The 23,379-nt window shown below is 42.0% G+C and overlaps 1 protein-coding gene across 1 annotated transcript in view; it reads right to left on the bottom strand.

The window, feature by feature from the left end:
• Nucleotides 1-23,379, bottom strand: part of LOC136964068 (fibrillin-2-like) — a 102,283-nt gene that overhangs the window by 7,390 nt on the left and 71,514 nt on the right. Inside the window, exons 28-55 of the mRNA XM_067257980.1 lie at nucleotides 22,249-22,374; nucleotides 21,969-22,091; nucleotides 20,920-21,045; nucleotides 20,326-20,451; nucleotides 19,295-19,417; nucleotides 18,181-18,303; nucleotides 17,723-17,848; nucleotides 14,696-14,818; nucleotides 13,438-13,560; nucleotides 12,977-13,138; nucleotides 12,667-12,735; nucleotides 12,370-12,495; nucleotides 11,951-12,076; nucleotides 9,289-9,441; nucleotides 8,966-9,037; nucleotides 8,729-8,854; nucleotides 6,645-6,770; nucleotides 5,808-5,933; nucleotides 5,481-5,597; nucleotides 5,120-5,248; nucleotides 4,813-4,932; nucleotides 4,042-4,167; nucleotides 3,499-3,651; nucleotides 3,166-3,231; nucleotides 2,315-2,440; nucleotides 1,998-2,117; nucleotides 1,463-1,585; nucleotides 403-534 (exon numbers count right to left, since the gene is read on the bottom strand). Of these exons, the coding sequence (XP_067114081.1) occupies nucleotides 403-534; nucleotides 1,463-1,585; nucleotides 1,998-2,117; nucleotides 2,315-2,440; nucleotides 3,166-3,231; nucleotides 3,499-3,651; nucleotides 4,042-4,167; nucleotides 4,813-4,932; nucleotides 5,120-5,248; nucleotides 5,481-5,597; nucleotides 5,808-5,933; nucleotides 6,645-6,770; nucleotides 8,729-8,854; nucleotides 8,966-9,037; nucleotides 9,289-9,441; nucleotides 11,951-12,076; nucleotides 12,370-12,495; nucleotides 12,667-12,735; nucleotides 12,977-13,138; nucleotides 13,438-13,560; nucleotides 14,696-14,818; nucleotides 17,723-17,848; nucleotides 18,181-18,303; nucleotides 19,295-19,417; nucleotides 20,326-20,451; nucleotides 20,920-21,045; nucleotides 21,969-22,091; nucleotides 22,249-22,374 (3,417 nt within the window). The remainder of the gene's footprint in view (nucleotides 1-402; nucleotides 535-1,462; nucleotides 1,586-1,997; nucleotides 2,118-2,314; nucleotides 2,441-3,165; nucleotides 3,232-3,498; nucleotides 3,652-4,041; nucleotides 4,168-4,812; nucleotides 4,933-5,119; nucleotides 5,249-5,480; nucleotides 5,598-5,807; nucleotides 5,934-6,644; nucleotides 6,771-8,728; nucleotides 8,855-8,965; nucleotides 9,038-9,288; nucleotides 9,442-11,950; nucleotides 12,077-12,369; nucleotides 12,496-12,666; nucleotides 12,736-12,976; nucleotides 13,139-13,437; nucleotides 13,561-14,695; nucleotides 14,819-17,722; nucleotides 17,849-18,180; nucleotides 18,304-19,294; nucleotides 19,418-20,325; nucleotides 20,452-20,919; nucleotides 21,046-21,968; nucleotides 22,092-22,248; nucleotides 22,375-23,379) is intronic.

The following is a 23,379-nucleotide window of genomic DNA, read 5'->3' as shown; positions in this document are numbered from 1 at the left end:
GGCACTTGGTGTAATAGTAAAAGTTGAATCTGAGCGATGAGTAGCAATGTCGGTAAAGGCAGGAGAAAGACCCATCAAAGTAGAGACAAAGGAGACACAAGAAAATGTTTTCATTGTAAAAAGTGTAATATTCTATATAACAAGGGTTGCCAACATCCTAAAACGGAAATACTGAACATTTCTAACAAGGGATGTTTCTGTCCTATAGATTTTCACTTATTTGATTCTCAAAAATTACTGAACAAAGTCTTCCAATTATGGGACGATTCCGTATTTTACTGGACAATTCCGTATTTTACAGGACGGTTGGCACCCCTATACAACTATGACAATATAGCATACATTGCATACTATAACAACAATCTTTTGCCCAAGTACAATATTCCCTCTGGTGATCCTCACCCTGGCAGACTTCGTCGTCACGGTTGCGCACCATACCAGGTGGACACACACACATGAAGGTGCCGATAAGGTTCTTACAGGTCATCCCCCGAGAGTCACAGTCGTGGAGTCCCTCTGAACACTCATCCAAATCTGTGGGGAGACAGATGAGCTAGAATTGAACTTTTAAACTGGGCCGTATTCCCCCCCAAAAATCCAATGATTTGTCAATGCTAGAAAATTCTTTATTTTTGTGTTACCATTACCTTATTAACATTCCTTAAAATGCAGTACGCCTTTATTGTCAAGTTGTTGAAAGATAGATAGATAGATACTTTATTAATCCCATGGGGAAATTCAGGTATCTCTCACAGCTCTCATACCAACAACAACCACAGACATGTACAGACAACACGATACAATACAAACAGACAACACAACAAGGCCATGTACAGAGTAGATAAGATAAAACGTAGAACGTAGGGTGCTGAGCTGCCCGCTACGGAGACTGCTGGACTGTCCTGCCAGGACACGGCGGAGGGGATGACCGACACCGCCCACGATGGCCAAGAGCTTGCCCTACATTTGTATCTTCACAACAGTCACCGCCTTCCTGACCAGTCTGTCGAGCCTTAGTGTATCCCTTCCACTTTGCTCCAGCTCTGCACCCGCGGATCAGCTCTCGAAGCTCCGCAGATTAGCAGTCCCTCGCCACGCCATGGCAACCAACTCAGTCATCCAAACAAATCAAATAATACCGGCAGTGTGCGCTGCTCCGGCTGGCCCCAAAAAAACGGCCAAGCGAGACCACGAAAAAAAACATTCATGCAGGTAGATCAGCACACCATCCCAACACAAACGAAAAACTAAGAACTGCTGAGACAGCTGCCACTCACAGCGGCGCTACGTCACAGAGATGTCAGTTGACCAACATTTATTGAAAGAGACAAAGTAGGCTACTAATATTCATGCTGTACATTTGAAAAATGTTTTTTGGAATAAAACCCTTCCGATTTCAAACATTGACTACAAGTGAGAGTGTGGTGAAGACATCAGGGTTGTGTGTGCTGGTGTTCCTCACCCTGGCACATTCTCTGGTCCTCTCTCAGGGCATAACCAGACGGACAGGTGCACTCGTAGCCTCCGAAAGTGTTGATGCAGCGGAACGCACAGAGGAGCTGGTTTTGAGTGCACTCATTTACATCTGAGGAGGGGAGAACACACATACATACACACAAATGTACTATAGAAACTCAGGATATTATTAAATCTGATGTCCACACTAGTTATACAACTCACACGCATAATCTAAATATTCTTACTGTAAGGAGTCAAATCATATCAGTGGTGATTATCATTTTATGTTTCATGTTGTTAATTACGGGGGAGTCAGGTGGCTGAGCGGTTAGGGAATCAGGCTAGTAATCTGAAGGTTGCCAGTTCGATTCCCGGCCGTGCAAAATGACGTTGTGTCCTTTGACAAGGCACTTCACCCTACTTGTCTCGGGGGGAATGTCCCTGTACTTACTGTAAGTCGCTCTGGATAAGAGCGTCTGCTAAATGTAAGTGTAATTAGATATAACATAAAGTAACATAGGGTTCAAAGCGCCACCCACCTTCACAGGTCATCATGGTGCCTGGCTCAAAGCCCTCCTCACAGTTACACTCGAACCCACCTATCACGTTAGTGCATGTGCCGTTCCCACAGGGGTTCCCCACGGTACACTCATCAATGTCTGAGGAAACATTTTACCAAAATTTCAGATGTCCATTATAGCAGTATTGTGTAAAATAACATTCATTCTTGACAGTTCATCTGGCTAGATAAGGATTATTTGTCATGGATACTGTACTGTATGTTCAGTACATCTACTTTAAAGAGGATGTAGTATGTATTGAATGTTTGTGTGTGTCTGTGTGTGCGCACCCTTACCGACACAATGTATTCCAGTGTAGTTGAGTGCATACCCCATGGGGCATTCACAGCGGAAAGAGCCGTCTGTGTTGATACAGTGTCCATTGTGACAGATGCCTGGGTTCTCTAGGCACTCATTCAGATCTGGGTTTCAGTGCATGGGCATGAGTGATATTAATAACTTTATCTGACCAGCCCTTTCAGACAGTCAAAGTCCATTACATTCAAATACAAATAGATCAAAAGTATTTTAATGATCAGAAATTATATAAATACACGACAAACAACCAAAATTAAGAGCAAAAACGTAAGAATAAAAGGTTCACTTAAAGAAGACACTGTGTGTATCTCTGGCAGGGTCGGTAAGGTTTTGCGAACCTAGCAATTTTGGCTAAAGTTCAAAAGGATTCAAACCAAAATATCCCACTCCCTCACTTCAAAGCCACTACTTCCAGGAGGTGGGTAGACAGACAGACAAGTAGGCCGTCCAATCATTGCATTCGGTCCAAATGTCATCCAATCATTAAGTTTGTTCTGAATTTGGTTGGAATGATTTGTCATGTTTATTATAGTCCTGCACGCCCCCAGATATCGTATCTATAAAATGTTATTGTCAAACCTTTAAATGTATTTGTTTCTATCAGGATGCGATTTATTCAACAAATAACAAAAAGTGCATCTCACAACGTTACCGAACCTGCCTTTAATAGTTAGATATACATCTATCACACCATACAAAGCCAATAGCCAATGTTCAAGTTGTACTCTCAATAAAGAACCCAGTCTAACATTCAAGCATTGTAACAATTTCAAATTATCGTCCACAATAAATTATGTACAACAGTATTAAATAAACACATCAGCATTACCGATACGTGTGTCTCCAATTCCAGGAATTATACCATGTCCGTATGGGCACAGGTTTTGGAAAGCAACTATGACGAGAGAGGGAGCAAAAAAAGATGCGTCATATTTCTGAAACCTGGTTATAGATGAGCAAGATGATTTGGTTAAACTTGGTATACAGTTCACAAACCGGCCACAGCAAACTCCCATTTTTTGTTGTATAGCTGGCTAAAGCAGTGTTCAATCAATGGGGGTCACCTGAGTAAGACGAGCTAACAACTATCATCAAGTTAGGGTGGAAGCAATACTGACGAGGCGCCACAATAGTGACACCTGTAAGGTATAGAGAGGGGTACCATCTTGCTCCTTGGGGCAGAGTTCACAGGGATCCCCCCAGCCCTCCTTGGGCATGGTGCTACAGCAGCACTTGGCCTTGGTTGTGTTGAAGGCCTGGGGTAAGGAGCACTTGCCAGTCTCAAAGCGAGTGAAGCAGTAGCTCTCGCGAGTGTCTGGGGAGAGGACAGAGTCAGAGAAAGTGAGAGTGTGTGTAAGATATAAAGAGAGAGCATGTGTGTGAGAGAGAAATCTTCTATAGCGCTAGTAATTAGTAATGTTGAACTGACTGGGATAGAGGACACATAAATGGAAATCAATCAAACAATTACAAAATAAATGGTATAACTTTGGGGTGAGAATGTAGGGTTCCTGTAAGACTGAGAAACCAACCCAAACTGAGGAAAATGTCACTTGAACAAATAGGTACTTTTTCTCTGGCAAAAACAAAACTAGTTTCACCAGCACGTCTGCCTCTATAAGGAGTGAACATTTTTGGGGTTAAATAAATCTTCTTATGTTCAAGCTCGCTCCTTGCCATCACTGTCAATGCGCTGCACTCATACCATAACACCTCAGTCTATTCTCTGACAGCACAAAGCCAGGCCGGCACACACACTCGAAATTCCCGGGTATGTTGATGCAGGATCCAAACAGACAGATGTTGGGGTCTTCATCACACTCGTTCACATCTGTAAAGTACAAACAGTGTGTGTGTGTGTGTGTGTGTGTGTGGGGGGGGGGGGGTCAACAAGGCTTTCACAATAGGGCAGAGCTTTCATTACAGTCACAAAATTGATTACTATGACTTCCTCCCCAATGAGTTCTTGATAATAAATACCCTTTACATGATGCTATCCCCTTTAGACTACTTGGAGGATGACAAGATGTATTAAAGGAAAACCTAGCACTGAACTCGGGTAAATGTCAACAGAGAAAGAAGGATGCTGGAACAAGAGCATTACATCATTATCCTAGCCAATGTGAGAACTCTGTTGGATACATGACACACGTACTGTACACCCATGGACACAAAAACAAACATTTTGTGTGTGAGCTGGTGCCAAGTCCTATGAATGATGCCACTTTAAGGGATGAAATATTCCTGTTCAATAACAGTCCAAAGTTTGCAAACCATGCTGGTTCATGTGGAAGAGACACTGAGGGCCGCTGCGCCAGTTGGAAATATATCACTGTCATGACGCACATCCAATCATTCTCACTCTTACTGTATTACCATGCAGCACCCTGATTTAGGATATTCTCACAGTACTGTACACAACCACTTTTCTACATGTTATGAAGGTGAAGGTATGAGAGAGGGAGAGGTGACCCACCTATACACTCGTCACTCTGGACAATGTAACCCGACGGGCAGAGACAGCGAAAGGAACCGTCCAGGTTCTGGCAGGTACCAGGAGAACAGGTTCCGGGAAACAAAAAACACTCGTTGACATCTGGAGACAGAGGAGAAAAGACACCAACGTACAAAATGGCTGAAAGTTAAACTGGCAAAACATCCATTTTTCACAGTCTCGACTAAATCTTATGTTTTTGGTTGAACGTTAAGTTAAAGAAATATATTGCTGCTCAAAGCCGTTTTGTAAAATGTTTAACAACTGTGACTAGTGCCCTTTTCCTTACCGACACAGTTCCTGCCATCAGGGGTGAACTCGTAGCCCTCATCACAAAGACACAGGAAGGAGCCCACACTGTTGAGACACTGGCCGTTCCTGCATATCTGGCCATACGACGTTGTGCACTCATCCACGTCTACCAAACACAGCGCAATACAGGTCACACTGAGATGGCCCAATCAATTCAGTGAGAAGACAAGCCAATGCAGATTGCACCTGTTTTAGTGTAGTAGTTGAACTAAAAACGTACATTAACATAACAGAATCCCAAGTACATGGACTGATTAAAATAAGGATGGTATTTGTCTTAGTAACATTATTTGTATGTTGTCTCGGTGTTGAGCAGGATAGAGATACAAAAAACTCACCCATGCAGTCATTGTTGTGGGTAAGCTCAAAGCCAGGGTGGCAGAGACAGTTGTACGATCCCACTGTGTTTTTACAGGTCCCATTCCCACATGGCTGGCGCTCACACTCGTCAATATCTGTAGAGAGAGGTGAAACGAGACATCACAAAACATGCTTGTAAAGTAAAGGTGTGTCCTCAAAAATGTGTTTGTCAAGCTAGGTTAGGAATCAGTGCAGAATGAATGTGTGTGTGTGTGTGTGAGAGAGAGACAGAGAAAGAGAAGACAGAGAGAAAGAGGAAAAAAAGTGAGAGAGTATGTGTTTTCCCATGTTTCTCAAGTTCTTACCCATGCACATCTTGCGGTTGGATGTGACCTTGAAGCCTTTGTGACACACACACCGGTATCCTCCTCTGATGTCCACACATTCTCCATGACTGCAGACATTGGGGATCTCCAGACACTCATTACGGTCTATGGATAAAGAACGAAGATAAGTAATACAAAAAATGAAAGGATAGAACAGTAATGGAAAAGGGGAAAAACAGAGAAGTTTGATTAATACTACGGGGCTACACTTTGATGATTAGCTTCAGCTTCGCGTAAGCCAGTCCTTTAACAGGGCTGGGACGATTCCTGCCAAAGACCACACTGAGTTGAGACGCAGAGTAAACACACAGTTGGCCAGCAGCATGTCGACAGGGAACATGGACCCTCCAGGCCTGTCTACTCCCTTGCAGCTGGATTCCAGGTCATACTGGGACAGATGCATGGAAGCAAAATTTGCTATACAGTACATGTGTACGAGCACAGATGGAGTGGAGTGGGATGTTTTTCACTGTTAGGTAAGGGTGACTTCACTGGAAGTGAATGCACTGGAGGTGTAATTCATGTAAATTGAATAAACTTGATATTTGACAGTTTGTTAACATTCAATTGCATTTGAATAGTGTTGCTTCTGTCATCATACTTTCTGTAAATGGGTAATTATGTTGAAAAAAACCATTGTTTTTTCTGATTATGCTTTAACGGAACCTGATTACAATTTCAAGCGTGACATCTGGAGAATTCTTGAGTTGACTTGAGAGACTGAGGTGTCAACAAACAAATTGAAACTAAATGCATTGGTAGTTTGTTCATGCGTATTGTGTGACATATAACATATACGTATCTTTGTTGTCTCACCGATGCAGGCTCCATTGGGGGACAGATTGTAGCCCTCTGAGCATTCACAGCGGTAACTCCCTGCACTGTTGATACAGTCAGCGTTTCTCTGGCACAGGTTCTCACCGCTGCTGCACTCGTCAATGTCTGGAGCACGCACGACACACACATGATGAATAGGTTATCATAGCCACCAAAAAGAAAAGAAGACAGATGTAAACTTTAGGTATCAACTAGCTGGCTTTGAGGCAAACAGACAGACAGACATGAAAAGAAAGGCAAACTTAGTTACACAAACAGTGACAGTACGAGTCTGAGAAATATGGCATTCTTCTCACTTGAATATTCCTACAAATGATTGAGGATATACATGTTGGATAAATAAATGGGACTACATATAACAATGTAGGCTACGTAAAGAACAGGTTCAATAGCCAGCATGGGGTCACGTTTAAGTGTCCGAAAGAGACAGAAAAAGGCTAAATAAAAGAATCCAAACAGTCAGAGCCATCATCTGACCCACAAACAAATAAAAAATATACACTCTTCAGAAATACAATGTGAATATTTTAAACATGTGTTTCAAAATCAGAAAAAGGCTTAATGTCCAATAGTGAACAACATTAAAGAGCTTTCAGATTTCGTCTTCGGTTGTGGAGAGACCAGCTTTTTCAAGCTCTCCTTTTAAGGAGGCAGATCTCAAGAATGGCTTTGGTTGGGAAAGAGTGATTTGTTCCTCTGCCAGACCAATCTGTACTTCTGCTCTTTCATATAAATAAATGTATATGTACTACATAATACAAATATAGTTTTATTTGACCAATTTCAAGTTTTATTACATTTTGTTCCTGAAAGCCACCATGAATCCACCCTTCTGCGTGGATCAGAATAATCTAGATTTTTTAGATCAAAGGTATCCCAGTCCTACTAAAAAGTTTTGAACAACACATATTGAAAGTTTGATCCAGATCAAAACCAAGACTGGATTTAGTGATTTTTTTTGTTGAACAACCCATTTTGAAGATTGTATCCAATCCAATAGCCGAAATCCGATCCGATCACTTCTGAACAACTAAATCAAATAACGGTTCTGATTCTGACTACAAAGCTCTGTAAGTAAATAAGCTCATGCTACAGTGGGACAGACAGACTTAATAAACAGTAACCACATTTTGAATCTTGTGCCCTCTCTCCCGACCCCCCAGTCAAATCTTCCAGCCTGGGGTTTGGAGCCAACGATGACTCCACTAAAGACCCATAATTGGCTGGTTTAATGTTTGTTTTTGGTCAAGACTAACCACCAGCTGAACCTGAGTGTGCTGACCAAAGCCCTCTCCTTGGGGATCACCACCATATACTGTATAAAGAATGGACAGCATAACAGCTCCCCAAAAGTGAAGCCAAAACATCTTGATTGCCTCCTGGTGGCTGGCTGCAGCAATAGGTCTTAACCCTTGTGTTATCTTCGGGTCATTCTGACCCATCAGTCATTGTGACCCACTGTCGTATTGCGACAACTTTACCGCATACAAAAACAAAGTGAAGCATTTTATTTGAACCGTTGGGCTGTCTCAGACCCCCCACATTGCGAAGGTTAAAAGAAAATGATATTTATTTGTTTTTGTATTGGGTAAAATTGGGTAAACACAACGATGGTTCGTTGTGAACCTTTGGGTCATGTGACCCGAAGGCAGCACGAGGGTTAAGTCCTGCCCCCTCCATGATATTGGATGGGACATAAGCCAAAAAAAAATCGAAGCAGATCAGCCGCGACTGGGTCGAGGAGAGGTATTTCGTTACCAGGCTGACGGTACTGGCTTACATAGATTGATAGTGTACGGCGACTGGGATGGAGCGATAGCGACACAGGGCTAATATTTAGAAAGGGGGCAATTGGAAAAAAATGAAATTAGATATCAGTCTTGACTTTAGACTGCACAGCTTTTCTTCAGTCTACAGTCTCCGTACTTTCATGTACAGTACAGTGATCTCTCTGCAAGAGTGCTCACACACAGTATATTTATATATATTTTTTTGCTTTATTCTTTTGTAGTGTGATAGATGTAATCTATCTGAACGTTGCTGTGGTGTTTCCTCAACATTACCTTCGCAGATAAGCAGCAGGTCATTGTAGCTGAAGCCTGTGGGACACTCACAGCGGAAGCTCCCTATCTGGTTGATGCACACCCCATTAGCACAGATACCAGGGATCTCTCGACATTCATCAATGTCTGAAACACACAAACCATGTTTGACAGCACAGTAGATAGAACAGCACAGTAGATAGTGATTATATAGGGAATATTATGTGAGGTTTAAAGTAGGAATGATCTGGGTCTTACCAACTGCTTTCCCCGTTTCAATGTCAAGCTTGAATCCTGGGATGATATTGCCACAAAGACTCCTATAGCCATCTGAAAGTAATTGGTATTTATGAATCTTGGATTTGATCTCAGGATCAAGACTGACCACCTCTCATAAACATCACTTTTGCCAGCTACAGCACTGAAAGGTTTTGCAATTCAATGTCGTAGGTGGATGGTATTTTTACTTGAGTGAGTTTAAATGAACAAATTAAACTCGGCTACACAAGGGTTTGTGTGACTGAATGTGTGTGCCGTTTACGTGTGTATGTGAGAGTACAATGTGTATTCCTGATTCTGACCTGTTCCAGGCTTGGGGCAGGCCTTGCAGGGCTTGTTCCAGGCCTTGCCTACATTGTAGGCACAGCAACAGATCTTTTGGGTGAGGTTGAAGGCCAGCTCATTCTCACAGGCGGTACCATTGTAGTTCCTGTAGCATAGACTCTTCCTCATATCTAGCATGGAAGAATTGAAAATTAAAAGCCAACTAATTCAGGGGTGCATTATATAACTAAGTTGTTACAATTATTTAAGAGTTTAAACAGTAAACCAGGGCTCAACATTAAAAAAAAATTGCTTTGGGTTTGAAACTTACTGGCCCCAAGACAGTTTTTACTGGCAACCCCCTCCAAAAGTTGTAATTTATCATTGTTAAAACAAAACCAAAGACTTATAAGTTGTGTTATTCTGTTAACATGTTTAACAATTTATTAAACACATCCTGGATATAAAAAGAACCACAATGAAATCACATTTCTAGTGATAAAAAATTTAAAGGTAATAGTCAGCAAAACAATTGACTTTTAACCTCAAACATGACGTGCTCTCTTCCCCGCTGACAGCCATCTCTGCACAACTCTGTCTGGCTGAAACTGAAACCTCTGGGGCCTCATGTTTAAACGTTGCGTATGCACAAAAAGCTTGTGTACGCTGGTTTTCACGCACACCACGGAAACTTTTGAGCAGACGTTAGAATGTGCGGACCGGCCGCAAAGTCTTGTCTGGCTCTGTAACGTGGCGAATTCTAACTGAAAAGTGCCGAAACTCACCAAACATTACAAAATAAAGTTTCCACTACTACGTTTATGAAGTTGACTATTCAAAAAACATAAAAAGAAAAGTTTGATCATTAATGTGGATGATCACATCAAAATGCCAAAACGGGAAATGCTATATCCTTCTGTTTAATCCGCCACCACTTAATAACATGTTAAACTTGAGGGTGTCAAACGAACGACAAAATCACTGAGGAAATGCATGTCAAGCTAACCCTATAGCTGCCATGCTGTTACGATCGTTTCTTCATTAAAAGTTTTACATCGGACCATTTCTTCTTAATTTCTGCCATGGTCCGGTTCTCTGAACCCACATCATTTATGGCCCTATAATAATAATAATGATTTTATTTGTAATGCACTTTACATTTAGCTAAATCTCAAAGTGCTACAGGTTAAAAACAAGAAAGGGCGCAAATAGTGACAGTTTTCCACTCCGTCGACTTTCTTTTGTCCCTAATACCTGATGACAGGCCGACAAACAGGACACATTTTCTCTCTTCCACCTCTGTTGTCAGAACCTCGAGCTCACGGTCACCGTATTTCTTTGAATAAACGCTGCAGCGTTTATTAAATAACGTTCATTTTTGTTGCAGCGTTTATTCGAGGGCGGTGTATATTCTAAGAAATACGGTAATTCAGAGAAAGAAATGACCTCAGGAGCGCATTTATAGTCCATCTGCATATTCATTTATGGGAGGAGGCAAGGCGGGGTCAGTGGCTCGTTCACGTGCGGTCAATCTCACGTTGATTGTGGTTTATAAAGGAAAGGTGTGCAGGAACTGGCGTACGACTGGTTTTATACATGTGAATATTTCTGTGCGTAGGTACTTTTCGAGTTTTGGCCGTACGTCATCTTCTGGTATGAAAGCTGCGCAATCCTTTATACATGAGGCCCCTGGTCCCTCAATGCTAATATATAACGTTAAAAGCTTCCATAGCATTTTATCAGTATGATACTAAGTACCCAAGTCGACATCATTCTTCTGCTGCAGTTCAATAGACGGGGGGAACGAGGCGAACGGCTGGCCCGTCTTAATTACGTGATATGCCGTTGTTTTTTTTTTTTTTTCTTTTAACCTTCGCAATGTGGGGGGTCTGAGACAGCCCAACGATTAAAAGAAAATGCTTCACTTTGTTTTTGTATGCGGTAAAGTTGTCGCAATACTACGGTGGGTCACAATGACTGATGGGTCAGAATGACCCGAAGATAACACAAGGGTTAAATTCCTGACCAGCATGGTCAACGGCCTCGAAGATGGATTGTCAACCATCCGCTTAGCTGTCACGCAAACCAGGTGCTGTCTGCTAGCATGGCTGGTCAGGTATTGTTGTCGGTGCCTGTGTAAAAATATCCACTTTTGTCTGCTTTAGACGGGAAAATACGACAGACGACACAGTGCATCTTCGTTACATTAAAAAAGTTGCTTCCGTTTGAGCTCGTAGCTCTACTTTGCTGCCATCTTCACTTTATTGTCTCGCGCCAGTTGTTAAAAAATGTATCGAGATTAGAGAATTACAATTTGACAACCACTCGTCACTCACTACTCAACTCTTGATTTGCCAAATGTGCGCCCCACGAGCTGCAAAGTTATTTATGCATTTAGCAGACAGCAAAACATATGAAGGATGTTAACTTTTACAATGCAAATTTTTTTTTCAATCAATAATTTGCAGTGGCCCGATCGGGCCAATGAGTTGCTAGTTTAACTGTCCCAACGTTACTTTGTACTTGCCCCGGGCCATCGTTATTGTCGAGCCCTGGTAAACTATACGAAGACAACTGATCCAAGTTTATGACACCTACAATGAGCTGCATCTGCAGTAAACTGAACTGAGTATTTAAGGGGTGAGATTGGATTTGTATTACTTAGACAGGAGACTCATGGGCCTAAAGGTTGCAACTCACCCATACAATTGTTGCCCCCATTGACCTGTATGTACTCCTGAGGGCAAACACAAGTGTAGTTCCCCAGGGTGTTATAGCAGGTGCCCGGACCGCATATCCCAGGATTCACCACACACTCATCTATGTCTGCAAATGGGGCATATGAGAAGAAATCGCTATAGCCATGAGAAGGGAAAAGAAGGCAGATTGCCGTTTTCATTTACAATGACATCCGTCTCGTTGTGATATTTCAAATTATTTTTAAGATTTTTGATTTTATTAAGGTCTCATTTATACTGAAAGCAGCCAAGCCACATAGATAATATTTCTGAGAAAGAATCTCTCACAAATTTTTTTATAAACAATCTCCTAATTCCACAGCGTGGCTGCACAAACTAATGTTGGGTAGAGACAGGTGTGTGAAGTCAACATTGTTTCACCTTTACAGATGCGGCTCTCTGCGTTGAGGTAGTATCCAGAGGGACAGTCACACTGGAAGCTGCCAAAGGTGTTGACACAGTTCCCTCCCTGACACAGGCCCGGCAGCTCCTGGCACTCATCTATATCTGGGGAGTTGAAGACATAAAAGATGAGCATCAGTATGATGCACTGAGCAAAAAATATCCAGTTAGTTATTTTCTTATTTAACAAACAAACCCCAAAAATCACTCAAACTAGAGTATAGAGTTTTTAAGGACAATAAAGTGCACTGAGGTGTTTACGGTGGAAATGGCTACCTTCTAGTATGATAGTAATGGGGTTGGGTCGGAATCCCTCCCCTCCTGGACAGAGCGTATTGTAGTCTGCTGAAAGACAATGTAGCAGTTCAAATCAGCAGGGAGTACCACTTCAACTGTACCTTCCAAATGGAATTCAGGAGGGCATACAGTAGGGTCCACGATTCAGTCAATGTGGTGCGAGATTTATTGTGTACTGAAGAGCAATTGCTCCTGAACGCTACAGAGAGAAGAGTCCAAATTGTACACAGGGGAAATAAAAAAGAAAGAAAAAATCTATGGTGTAAGCAAAGCATGTGTTGGAGCTTACAGGTGTTGGCGGCAGGGCAGAGTTCACAGGGGTTTCCCCAGGCACGTCCCAGGGAGCAGCAGCAGGACGAGCGGCTGACGCTGACCCCCACCTCCACACTGCAGGAAAGCTTGCCCTGGCCCCAGGAGCCATGCTCAAGGAAGCAGTTACCCACGCGGGTGTCTAAGAAGGAGAGGGATCACATGAAAATCGAAATTGACAAAGGACTCGTTTATTGCTATCTCATTACAGTTTAGCTACTTACAAAGAGTTCCAATGATGTTGATGAAAAGATTGACACCCGAATAACTTTTGTTGGGACACTAAACTGTAGATTATTTCAAGTTCAAGTTTAAATATCTTCTCTATTTGATGAAAGTAAAACTCCATAAGGGTTTGACAAATGGCACTATGAATTTATTACACATGCATGAAGTGATATGAAGGATATTTTTCTTGTGATGTGATGTCCTCACACTTACCTACACAGCCTACCCCAGTGGGGTTCAGTTCAAAGTCTGGAGGGCAGTTACACTCGTAGGAGCCCGGGGTATTAACACATAGGCCGTTCACACAGTTGATGGGGTCCAGGCACTCATCCACGTCTAGGATATAAAATCACACACCCATGCATACACCCGTGAACACAAAGATGCATGCACACAGGCACACACAGACATTCACACACATTTTCCATCACCTTCAAAAATGTTCCTACATCCTCCAACAATCTATAAACCATCAAATAGGAGATTACAAAGGCAGGGATTGAAATCTATTTTGGTCCCATATGCTCCCGAAGTTGTATCTGTGCGACCTCAGAAAATATTAGCTAGCATTTGTGCGAGTGCAAATCATTGTTATGGTGCGACCTGTTTTAATTTCTTCTAAAACACTTGGTAATTAGGCTACAGGCACAGTATGTGCCTGCTGTGAGCTGATACAGTGACCAGTCTACCGTTCTATCCAACGTTACATAACCAGTTAAACTTCATATTTACGTTCTTAACTTTAATGCAGATTTTCGATCTTAGCATAACAAAAATGGGTGGGTATGGCAGGTGATACACTATGTGTCCTGATCAGTGAGCTGAGTGTACAGTCTTGGCCATAAGTTTTGGCAATGACAAATGTTGTGTTTTGCAAAGTTTGCTGGTTCAGTATTTGAGGAATATGTTCTCACATGTTTCTATAGAATACAATAAGGCACATTTCATATTTTATAGCTTTTTTGGGGGCGAAAACTTTCAATATATGCAAATAGTCCCCTCCTTTACAGCAGTCAATCTGCTCTTAAAATCCAATCAGAAAAATTGTGATTTCACACTTTCCCCTGTGCTGGTGATATGACTTACTGAAATTATGTTAGCAGTCATTTTATGCCAAGGCCCAGCAAGCTTTGCAAACACAAAATGTATGTCGCTCCCAATACTTTTGGCCCCGGCTATACAGTTTAAACTCCATGACCAAACCCATCTCACTAGTGTTTAAAACCTACAGACTTCAGAGGGCAGAGACGCCCAATAACCCACAACACAGGTCAGGGTCAGCGTCATACTTCCCAGTACTAATCTGAAGCAGGTCAAATATAGGTGTGTCTGTGTGAAGGGAAGATGGGAACTCACAGTGCGGTAATATAGGAAAGAAAAATGGCTGTCAACTGGAATGTGTCTGTGTGCAGGTGCGTCTGAATTTCAGAATAAGAGAGATCCAGAGCAGTGTGTGTAGAGATATAGTTACCTGTACAGTTGCCTCCAGATCGGTCCAGCTCGTAGCCATCGTTGCAGATACAGCGGAACATGCCTGGGATGTTCTTACAGGTTCCAAACACACAGATGTTCTGGAAGGAACATTCATCAATATCTGGGACAGGACAAAACAAAGGGCCATTTGTGTGATTATGTACTATGTTGTTAAAGCAGACACTCTTTTAACAACATTGTAGCTTGCTATCTTGAGAAAGATTTAAAGGCAGGGGATCTAATGTTGTTGAGAAGCACATTTTTGTTGTTTGTTGATTGGACGGGCTACTTGTCTGTCTGTCTACCTACTTGCGCGCACTCTGCCCCTTCACTCAATGTGCATTACTGTAGTTTTGTGGGAGTGGCTTTGAAGGGATGGGGTGGGATATTTTGGTTTGAATCGTGTCAAACAGAAGCTAAAATAGCTAGCTTTGCAAAATTTGGAGTAGCATGAACCTGCAGAATTTGCCTACCCCAGCTTAAATCCTGGAGGGCAATGACCCTCTGTTCCATAAGGGGGCGAAAAACAGACATGACCACACGCTTCCTCACGTGTTGGCGCATTTCCTCTACACAGACACAGACGGACAAACAAACACAGTTCATGCTTCCCTCCATATCTATGATAAGGTTTGGATGGGTTTCATGTGATGCTTGGTCTCATGTCACAGAAAGCTTCAATGTGTGTCTTGTGCTCGTCTGGGTGTGTTTTCAACATCGACAAACGGTGAGACCATGTCACAGTGCACTCCCTATACCCAACTTGCTGTCTCCGGGACAACACATGATGTCTTTCATAAAGACTCACATCCTCAACTAAATCTGAATCAGCAGGAACGAAAAGCATCTAAATATAACCATAGCCATGCAGTAAGGTATAGAGTAAGTCACAGATGTCCTGAAGTCTTGTGTTTCTCATTAGCAAAAACAGTGTTATAGCCCTGTTTGCTTCCTGACTACAGTTTCTACAGTATGCACTACCGTATTTTTCGGAAAATAAGCCGCATTTTCTATAAACCACACCCCACCAGAATGGGAGCTTTGTGTTTGTAAATCTGAGTATAAACCGCACTGGAATATATGCCGCACTTGATACGGTGTTGTCGCCCAACTGGTTTCCACGCTAACTGGTTCCCCAGCTGTGCGTTCACATCAGTCTTCCTCTATCACCTGATTCGTCACAAATTCACCAACATATTACTGGCGATTTTCAAGTCGGATCGCATATTTGCTGCAGCGAATATGAAAGTATAGGCTACGTGCGCACTACATTACATCCATTCACAACAAAATAATTGGAGACAAAATAAAACATTTGCAGGCTCGCATGAAGTGGGATTCGATCACACTAGAGCAAAAACACGCATTACACCAAAGCCCATTGCTTTACACTGCGAGCTATTCTAGCTCATAAAAGATCAACTTAATCGTTACGTATTTATTAACTACGTTGGCCTTCAGGAAACGTCTTGTTTTGCCTTCTTCTAAAACAACAAACAAATTTTGGTCATTTAGTCACATATTTATTAAATACGTTGTCCTTCAGGCAACATGTTGTTTTGGTTCTTCTGAAATAACTACCATAGACACTACCCGAATGTAGGCTACTCATCACGTATTTTGGGTTGTCTCGAGGCAATATATAGCCATATTTACCACGATATCACAGCCTCTTAATGACACCACATACTGAAAAGTTATACTCAGATCGTCGCTGACAATATCAACTTAAATGCGAACACTGCCGAGTAGTAGCCTAGCCTATACATGTAGTAATATTCTACCCGCAACACAGTACTGAAGATGTCCAATTTATTTGTGATTAGCATTCAGGTAACATTGTGAGGTTTGTATAATACATACATTTGTATTTGATGTCAAACAAACACACCAACACTCATGTAATGCCATCATATTGTATTTTTTATGTGAAGCACGACACATGTTTGTATGAAGTACTATAAACAATGATCAAATCTCCTTTGAATATCCCTTTTTAAAAGCAGTGTCACAGAGGGCTTCACATGTGCCCATAGAACTGCCCCTCAACCAACCTCAATTCTCAAGGAAGACAAGGAAAAACTCCCAGAAAACCAAATGTCAGTTTAAGCAATGGTAGCCACAGGCTGATGACATGTGATTGGCACAACATAACAGGGAAGCCAGGTAGATATATGGAGTGGAAGGGACCTTTGGTTTTCTTGGAGTTTTTCCTTGTCTTCCTTGAAAATTGAGGTTGGTTGAATAGCTCGCAGTGTAAAACAGCTTTGGTGTAATGCGTGTTTTTTCTCTAGTGCGGTCGAATCCCACTTCATGCGAGCCTGCAAATGTTTTATTTTGTCTCCATTTATTTTGTCGTGAATGGATGTAATGTAGTGCGCACGTAGCCTATACTTTCATATAGGAACAAATATGCGATCCAACTTGAAAATCGCCAGTAATATGTTTGTGAATTTGTGACGAATCAGGTGATAGAGGAAGACATGTGAAGATATGTGATCGCACAGCTGGGGAACCAGTTAGCGTTACGCTACTACCATGCTAGTGTTACTTGTTAGCCTTCTCATTAGTACATTTTGAATCCATACTGAAGTGTTTGTGGCATGGTTTTTGTCCATCGGAAAATATTCAGTTGGAATGTTCGAAATCGTATATATGCGATGTTACACTGAGACCCGCATTCGAACGATCACATATGTGCGACGCTACTCCTTAGCGGGTTTAATAGCATTCACGAAAAGTGTTTCTACTGTTGTTTGTGGTATAAGCCGCATCGAAATATAAGCCTCACCACCACAAGAAAAAAATGTAATTGTGGGTATAAACCGCGGCTTTATTTCCGAAAAATATGGTACATTTCAGGGTGCATGGAGATACCAGATTACTTGGGTATCGTGCACCAGGATGAACAAAATAACATACAACAATTTAGGCATCCCTGGTGTCACTTGTGCCATTTTCTGATTCACAGTAGGTAATGATGGAAAATGATTAATTAATTAAAAAATTATACTGAGCATCAGACCTTGGCAGGTACGTCTGTCAGTGGCGGGAGTGAAGCCCATCTCACAGTCGCAGCGGTAGCCCCCCGGGGCGTTTAGACACTGGCCATTCTCGCACAGGTCCACGTTATCCGCACACTCGTCCATGTCTACAGGAACAAGAGCCAGGGGGGGTGGAAGGATGAGTGGGGTGTGCACAGCATTGACATTCCTTTTTTTCTGGGTTTATTTAAGAGTATAATAAATCCATATATCCAGAAATATATTTTGGCATAAGAATGTGCAGGGGTCTCTGTGTTGGGGTGCCTGTGTGTCACAGTATGTATGAGTGAGTAAAGCCATTGTTTGTGTATCTGTGTTTGTTTGTGTATGTATACACAAGAGCAGACAGAGCATTGTGTGTGTGTGTGTACTGTATGTACAGTATGGTGTGCCTGACCCACACAGTGTGGGTGTGTGGGTGTGTATGTGCATGTATTACCTGCACAGTTGTATCCATCTCCAGTGAAGCCCTCAGCACATGAGCAGCGGTAGGATCCTGGAGTGTTCAGACACTTGGCATTTACGCTGCAGTGGTGTGTCGCGTTGTTACACTCATCCAAGTCTTAAAACACAACCATTCACACAACCAGTGAATTATATTAAATAACTGGTTTATGAAGTGCTGTTCTGTGCATGGTTCCTTTCAATTCAGGTGATGTGTTTCTCTGAAATGTAATCCCACCCCATCTGAGAATTTCAGCAAATGTGTCGCATTTGGATTGAATGCCCAGAGCTCTGGCCTAATACTCAGAATTCAGGCCTACTGCACACTAGTTCTTCTTTCCTTTGCACTCTCCGCCAACTCTCCATCAGTGCAATTTGGGATTTCTTTCAAGAAAATGTATTATGTTTAGATAATTCTGTTATGATATGAATTGGACGAGGTGAAATAAACTATCCACCTCAGTATATTAAGGTGTTTCTTAACCATCATTCTCACATGGACATTTATTTCTAAGCAGACAGCTAAGACCAGTTAAGCTATTTCAGACAGAGTGTAGAGTGTGAGTCAGGCCACAGTGACTTGTTGAACTCCCTCCTAATCTCAGAAAAAAGGGAAACCAGATCAACTGAAATCTCTGCGATGCATCTCCAGTCCTCTTTCATACCAGACTTAACATGCAGCTGGGCGCTGTCTGTTTCTTTCTCTGTCTGTCTCTCTTCCTCTCTCTCTTTTGTCTGGTCTCTATCTGTACTGTCTCCTTTTGGATTTCGCAGTTTGAATGCTTTAATCCAAAAATACTGTCTTTTCTGGCCTGCTTCTTTATCTTTTCTCTTATCCTGTTTGGTCTCCAAGTCTTCCTCTAGTCAAGTCTGCAAACCTGCTCTAAAAGTACAGAGAAAAAGGAAGGTTTTTGTCAAACCGCTTCCAATGGATTGGGGCTGAACAAATGGCCTAAACAATGTACAGTATTCTTACATTTCTATCCATAAATTGTCCATATCTATGCACCTCAGCTTTTTTTTTAAACACACACATACAATGGATTGAGGAACATCTAAAGGCTCACTTCAGGAAAAATATTGTCTATGTTCAGGCTGGTGCGACCTACCTGTGCACTTGACACCGTTGCCCATCCAGCCTTCACGACATGAGCACCTGAAGGCCCCTGGGGTGTTGACACAAGTAGCGTGGATATCACAGTTGTGGGCCCCAACCTCACACTCGTCCATATCTATATAGAGAGAGTAGCAGGATAGGGAGCGATAAGTGAGAGAGCCTAATTTACTGTCAAATACACATCAATCTACATAAAAAAATTCCTTTCAAGGGCCCTGAGGTTGTTTGTGAGAGAAAACTGTTGAAAGTGTGAATTCAAGTCATTTTAAGTTGAAAAACAATAGTTTTGTATTTAAACATTATTTTGAATGAGTCCCAAAACTCCCATGTCATGTTACCATGAGCCCAAAGCGTGGTCCTCAAATATATTTAACATGTGTAATGATGAAGTGCTTAACCCTTGTGTTATCTTCGGGTCATTCTGACCCATCAGTCATTGTGACCCACCGTCGTATTGCGACAACTTTACCACATACAAAAACAAAGTGAAGCATTTTCTTTTAACTGTTGGGCTGTCTCAGACCCCCCACATTGCGAAGGTAAAAAAAAATATATTTTTATTTGTTTTTGTATTGGGTAAAATTGGGTAAACACAACGATGGTTTGTTATGAACCTTTGGGTCATGTGACCCGAAGGCAGCACAAGGGTTAAAAGCCAACATGGTTGTTAGGTTAATCCGGTAATAAATCTCTGGGAGATTAAGGGTTTCGGAGAAAGTTGTGTCGAGGTGCAAGGATGTAATTGATGGGGCACGGGGGGAAGTGGAAGTAGAATAGTCCTGTTGGGTCCTGCATACTGACAGTAAAACTTGTCTTTCATACACACAAATAAAGACACATACAAACACTCTGATGCACAGAGAGCAGAACAACATGCTTCAAGACGTACAGTACACACACTTCACACATCACATAAATGAACACAGAATTTGTGTGCACACACTGTACACACAACTTGTACAACTCAGAACTTTTCACTCGCACCACACGTGCACGCACACACACACATATATACACACTCACCAGTGCAACCAGAGGTTCCCTTCTTAACAGAGTAACCAGGCTGACAGTGGCAGATGAAGGACCCCTTGGTGTTCTCACACTCCCCATGCATACAGATGTTGGGGTTCAAGTCGCACTCATTTACATCTAGATGATAGAGGGGAAGAGGGGGAGAGAGACAGAGTTAGAGGAAGGATGACAGGGAGTGCAAGAGAGAGAGAGAAACAGAGCGGGAAAGGTTGAGGGAGAGAGGTATAGATGAGAGAGAATTGAAGGCAAATATCAGATACTTGTTTTCATCAGATCTATTAGCATTCATCATATAGTGAATTCTATAAAGACAGATGGTTTGTGTGGTTTTCTGTGTACTGTAGACAGTAATGAATATGTTAATTGTGATTTAAATTAAAGGCTGATTTATGACTCCTAAAACTGCAGACTTTTGAAAACTCAACTACTGAGCTTAAGTTACAAACCGCAAAAGCCATTTGATCTATCCATGTGTGTGTGTGTGTGTGTGTGTATGCATGAATGCATGTCAGCACTCTGATGTGTGTGTGTGCTTTGATGCAATGGAAGTGTGCATTTGTGTGTATGAGTGTTTGTTGCCTGTACCTATGCAGGACTTCATGTCCATGGAGGCCATAAATCCATCATAGCAAAGGCAGTGGTACTCTCCGGGGACGTTGGTGCACTGTCCACCATTGCATACCTCAGGCTCCTCCTCACACTCATCCACATCTGGATAGACAGATATACAGACACGGAGGGCAAACATGAGGCAGGCGGAGGGCATGAGATGGAAGGAGGGACAGATATGAAAGGTGGGGGAGAGACTGGGAATGGAGGAGGGAGAGAGCAGGAGAAGTAGTGGGAGAGAGGGAGGGAGACGGAGGACGAGAACAGGACAGAGAGAGAGATATGAGCAGACATGAAGGGTAAGAGAAAACATACCATGAGAGAGTTTTAATTCCACAGGTAATGGAAATATAGGTGGAAATACAAAAAATACAATAAAACAAAAACAAAAGAAAGATGATTAAAGGGAGAGTGAAAGTGCAAAATCATAAAAAAGAAGAGAAATAGACAGAAAGAGAGAAAGTGAGAGGAAAAGAGAACAGCTGGTGAGCAGCCGTCTCTCCTGGCAGGGCAAAAACGATGACTCATCATCCATCAGTGTTGGGTGTTTGAAGTCAGAGAGCGGGGTTATACCCAGTATTCTATAGACAATATACTTTTACTACATATCCATCACCTTCACTATCGGCTGAAATGGGTAGGATCCAACAGTCCAGGTGGCTACTGTACTGCATACCACACTGTTGACACTCTCCACAGTGTGTGTGTTGAGGTGCTCGAGAATGTACTGGTCACATTCTCCGGTAAACTGAAGAGGAGTCACTAAGCACTTTTCATGTAAAAAGTTCAGACTAAACAATGGTGTTTTGGCTTTCACTGTCAATACTAGGATCTTGAGAACTTGTAAAAAATGTGTTCTGTTTGAACTATTGTGCCTTCGCAGTTGGTCAATCTTCAATCTAGACTTTGTTTACTATAACTATCAAAAGAAGGGACACTTTGATTCTGAGATTCAGAAGGTGTGCCTGTGTGTGTGTGTGGATTTTTTGTTTGTGTGCCTCATGCAAGCGTGTTTATTTGTGTACCTGCACAGCTCCTCAGGTCAGGCATAAGTGAGTAGCCTGTGCTGCAGCTGCATTCATAGCTTCCCTCAGAGTTGGTGCAGTGGAGGTCACAGCCTCCGTTCTCTATGGTGCACTCATCAATATCTGGTAGTGACACACGCACACACACAGAGACACCATCAGGCACACACAAAACACATATGCATATTTACTTTTTACATCACAATTGCGAGAAGACCTATGATGAAAACGTATAAAGATTCAATATGACTGTGGCCATCAAAAAATGTTCTTTCCATACCTGCGCAGCCTCGCCTGTCCAGGGTTGCCTGGTAACCAGAGTCACATAAGCAATGGTAGGTGCCTGCAACATTCACACACTTTCCATGCTTGCAAAGATTGTTGCTCAGCTCGCACTCGTTCACATCTGAGAAGGAATACGTAAGCATATTACAAGTAAAGTTACAATGTATGATTGTAGATATTATAGCTAGTGTACATTAGCTATAAATAAGAAAACATAATACTGTTCTACATAATGACCTCTTCTTATCTGCTTTCAAAACAATAACCAGTTTTGAGAAATAACACAGATTCTTAAGACTGTGACAGCTAATCTACTCAAACTTTACAACCCAGAGCATTTCCCAGAGAGAATCCAAGCATTGCCTGAGTCACTCAATGGCAAGTCTTGCCTATGACTTCTGATGCAAAATGAATGACAGCATCAAAATTAAACTGAGTCTTGTATAATTTACCAATTAGGGACTTTGAAGCGTCAGTATGAGTTAATACATTCGTTGCACATACTTGTACAATATGTACTCGTCAACAACAAGTGTTCTGTGTTAATTGTGTGTGCTGCAAGGCTGTTTAATATAAGATATTTATGTTGTTCGGTGACTTGTTATTCTAAAATATCCTTATTGTTATTCTAAAATATCCTAAAACTCAGTCAATATTTGGCCTACATAGACAACGTAGGTGTCAAAAGTTTCGTCTTGGTAGCGATTGAGTTGCTTCTATTGGAATTTACGTTCCGTTGCATGGTTTAGGCTCAAGTTAAGTTTTTGTGGCGAAAAGTGAAGCTAACGGTGGCTAATTTGCTAGCCACAGTCACTGACGTAACTAACGTCACTACGTCACTAACGTCGCGAAAACACGCGTGACTAACTTTGGCAGAACATTCGTTTCGCATCTGTTAACTTGGGGAATAGCTAGGCTAACTAACGCTATAGCTTTACTGCAAGGCAGCTGCAGAAACGCCACAAGCAAAGAGGCCAGGGTGATAACTATTTACTCATTTTACTTTGTGATATGACACACAATTGTGATGTGTAATGTACAGTATAAGCTGATATTATTAAGGAAGTACATCTACTTTCGGAAACAGTAGTCTACTATTTCACTGAAGTATTAGCATCATGACATT

This window comes from Osmerus mordax, chromosome 20, assembly GCF_038355195.1.
Source record: "Osmerus mordax isolate fOsmMor3 chromosome 20, fOsmMor3.pri, whole genome shotgun sequence".
Taxonomy (NCBI): domain Eukaryota; kingdom Metazoa; phylum Chordata; class Actinopteri; order Osmeriformes; family Osmeridae; genus Osmerus; species Osmerus mordax.
The sequence above is the reverse complement of the archived record's forward strand: the minus strand, read 5'-3'. Positions and strand labels throughout refer to the sequence as shown.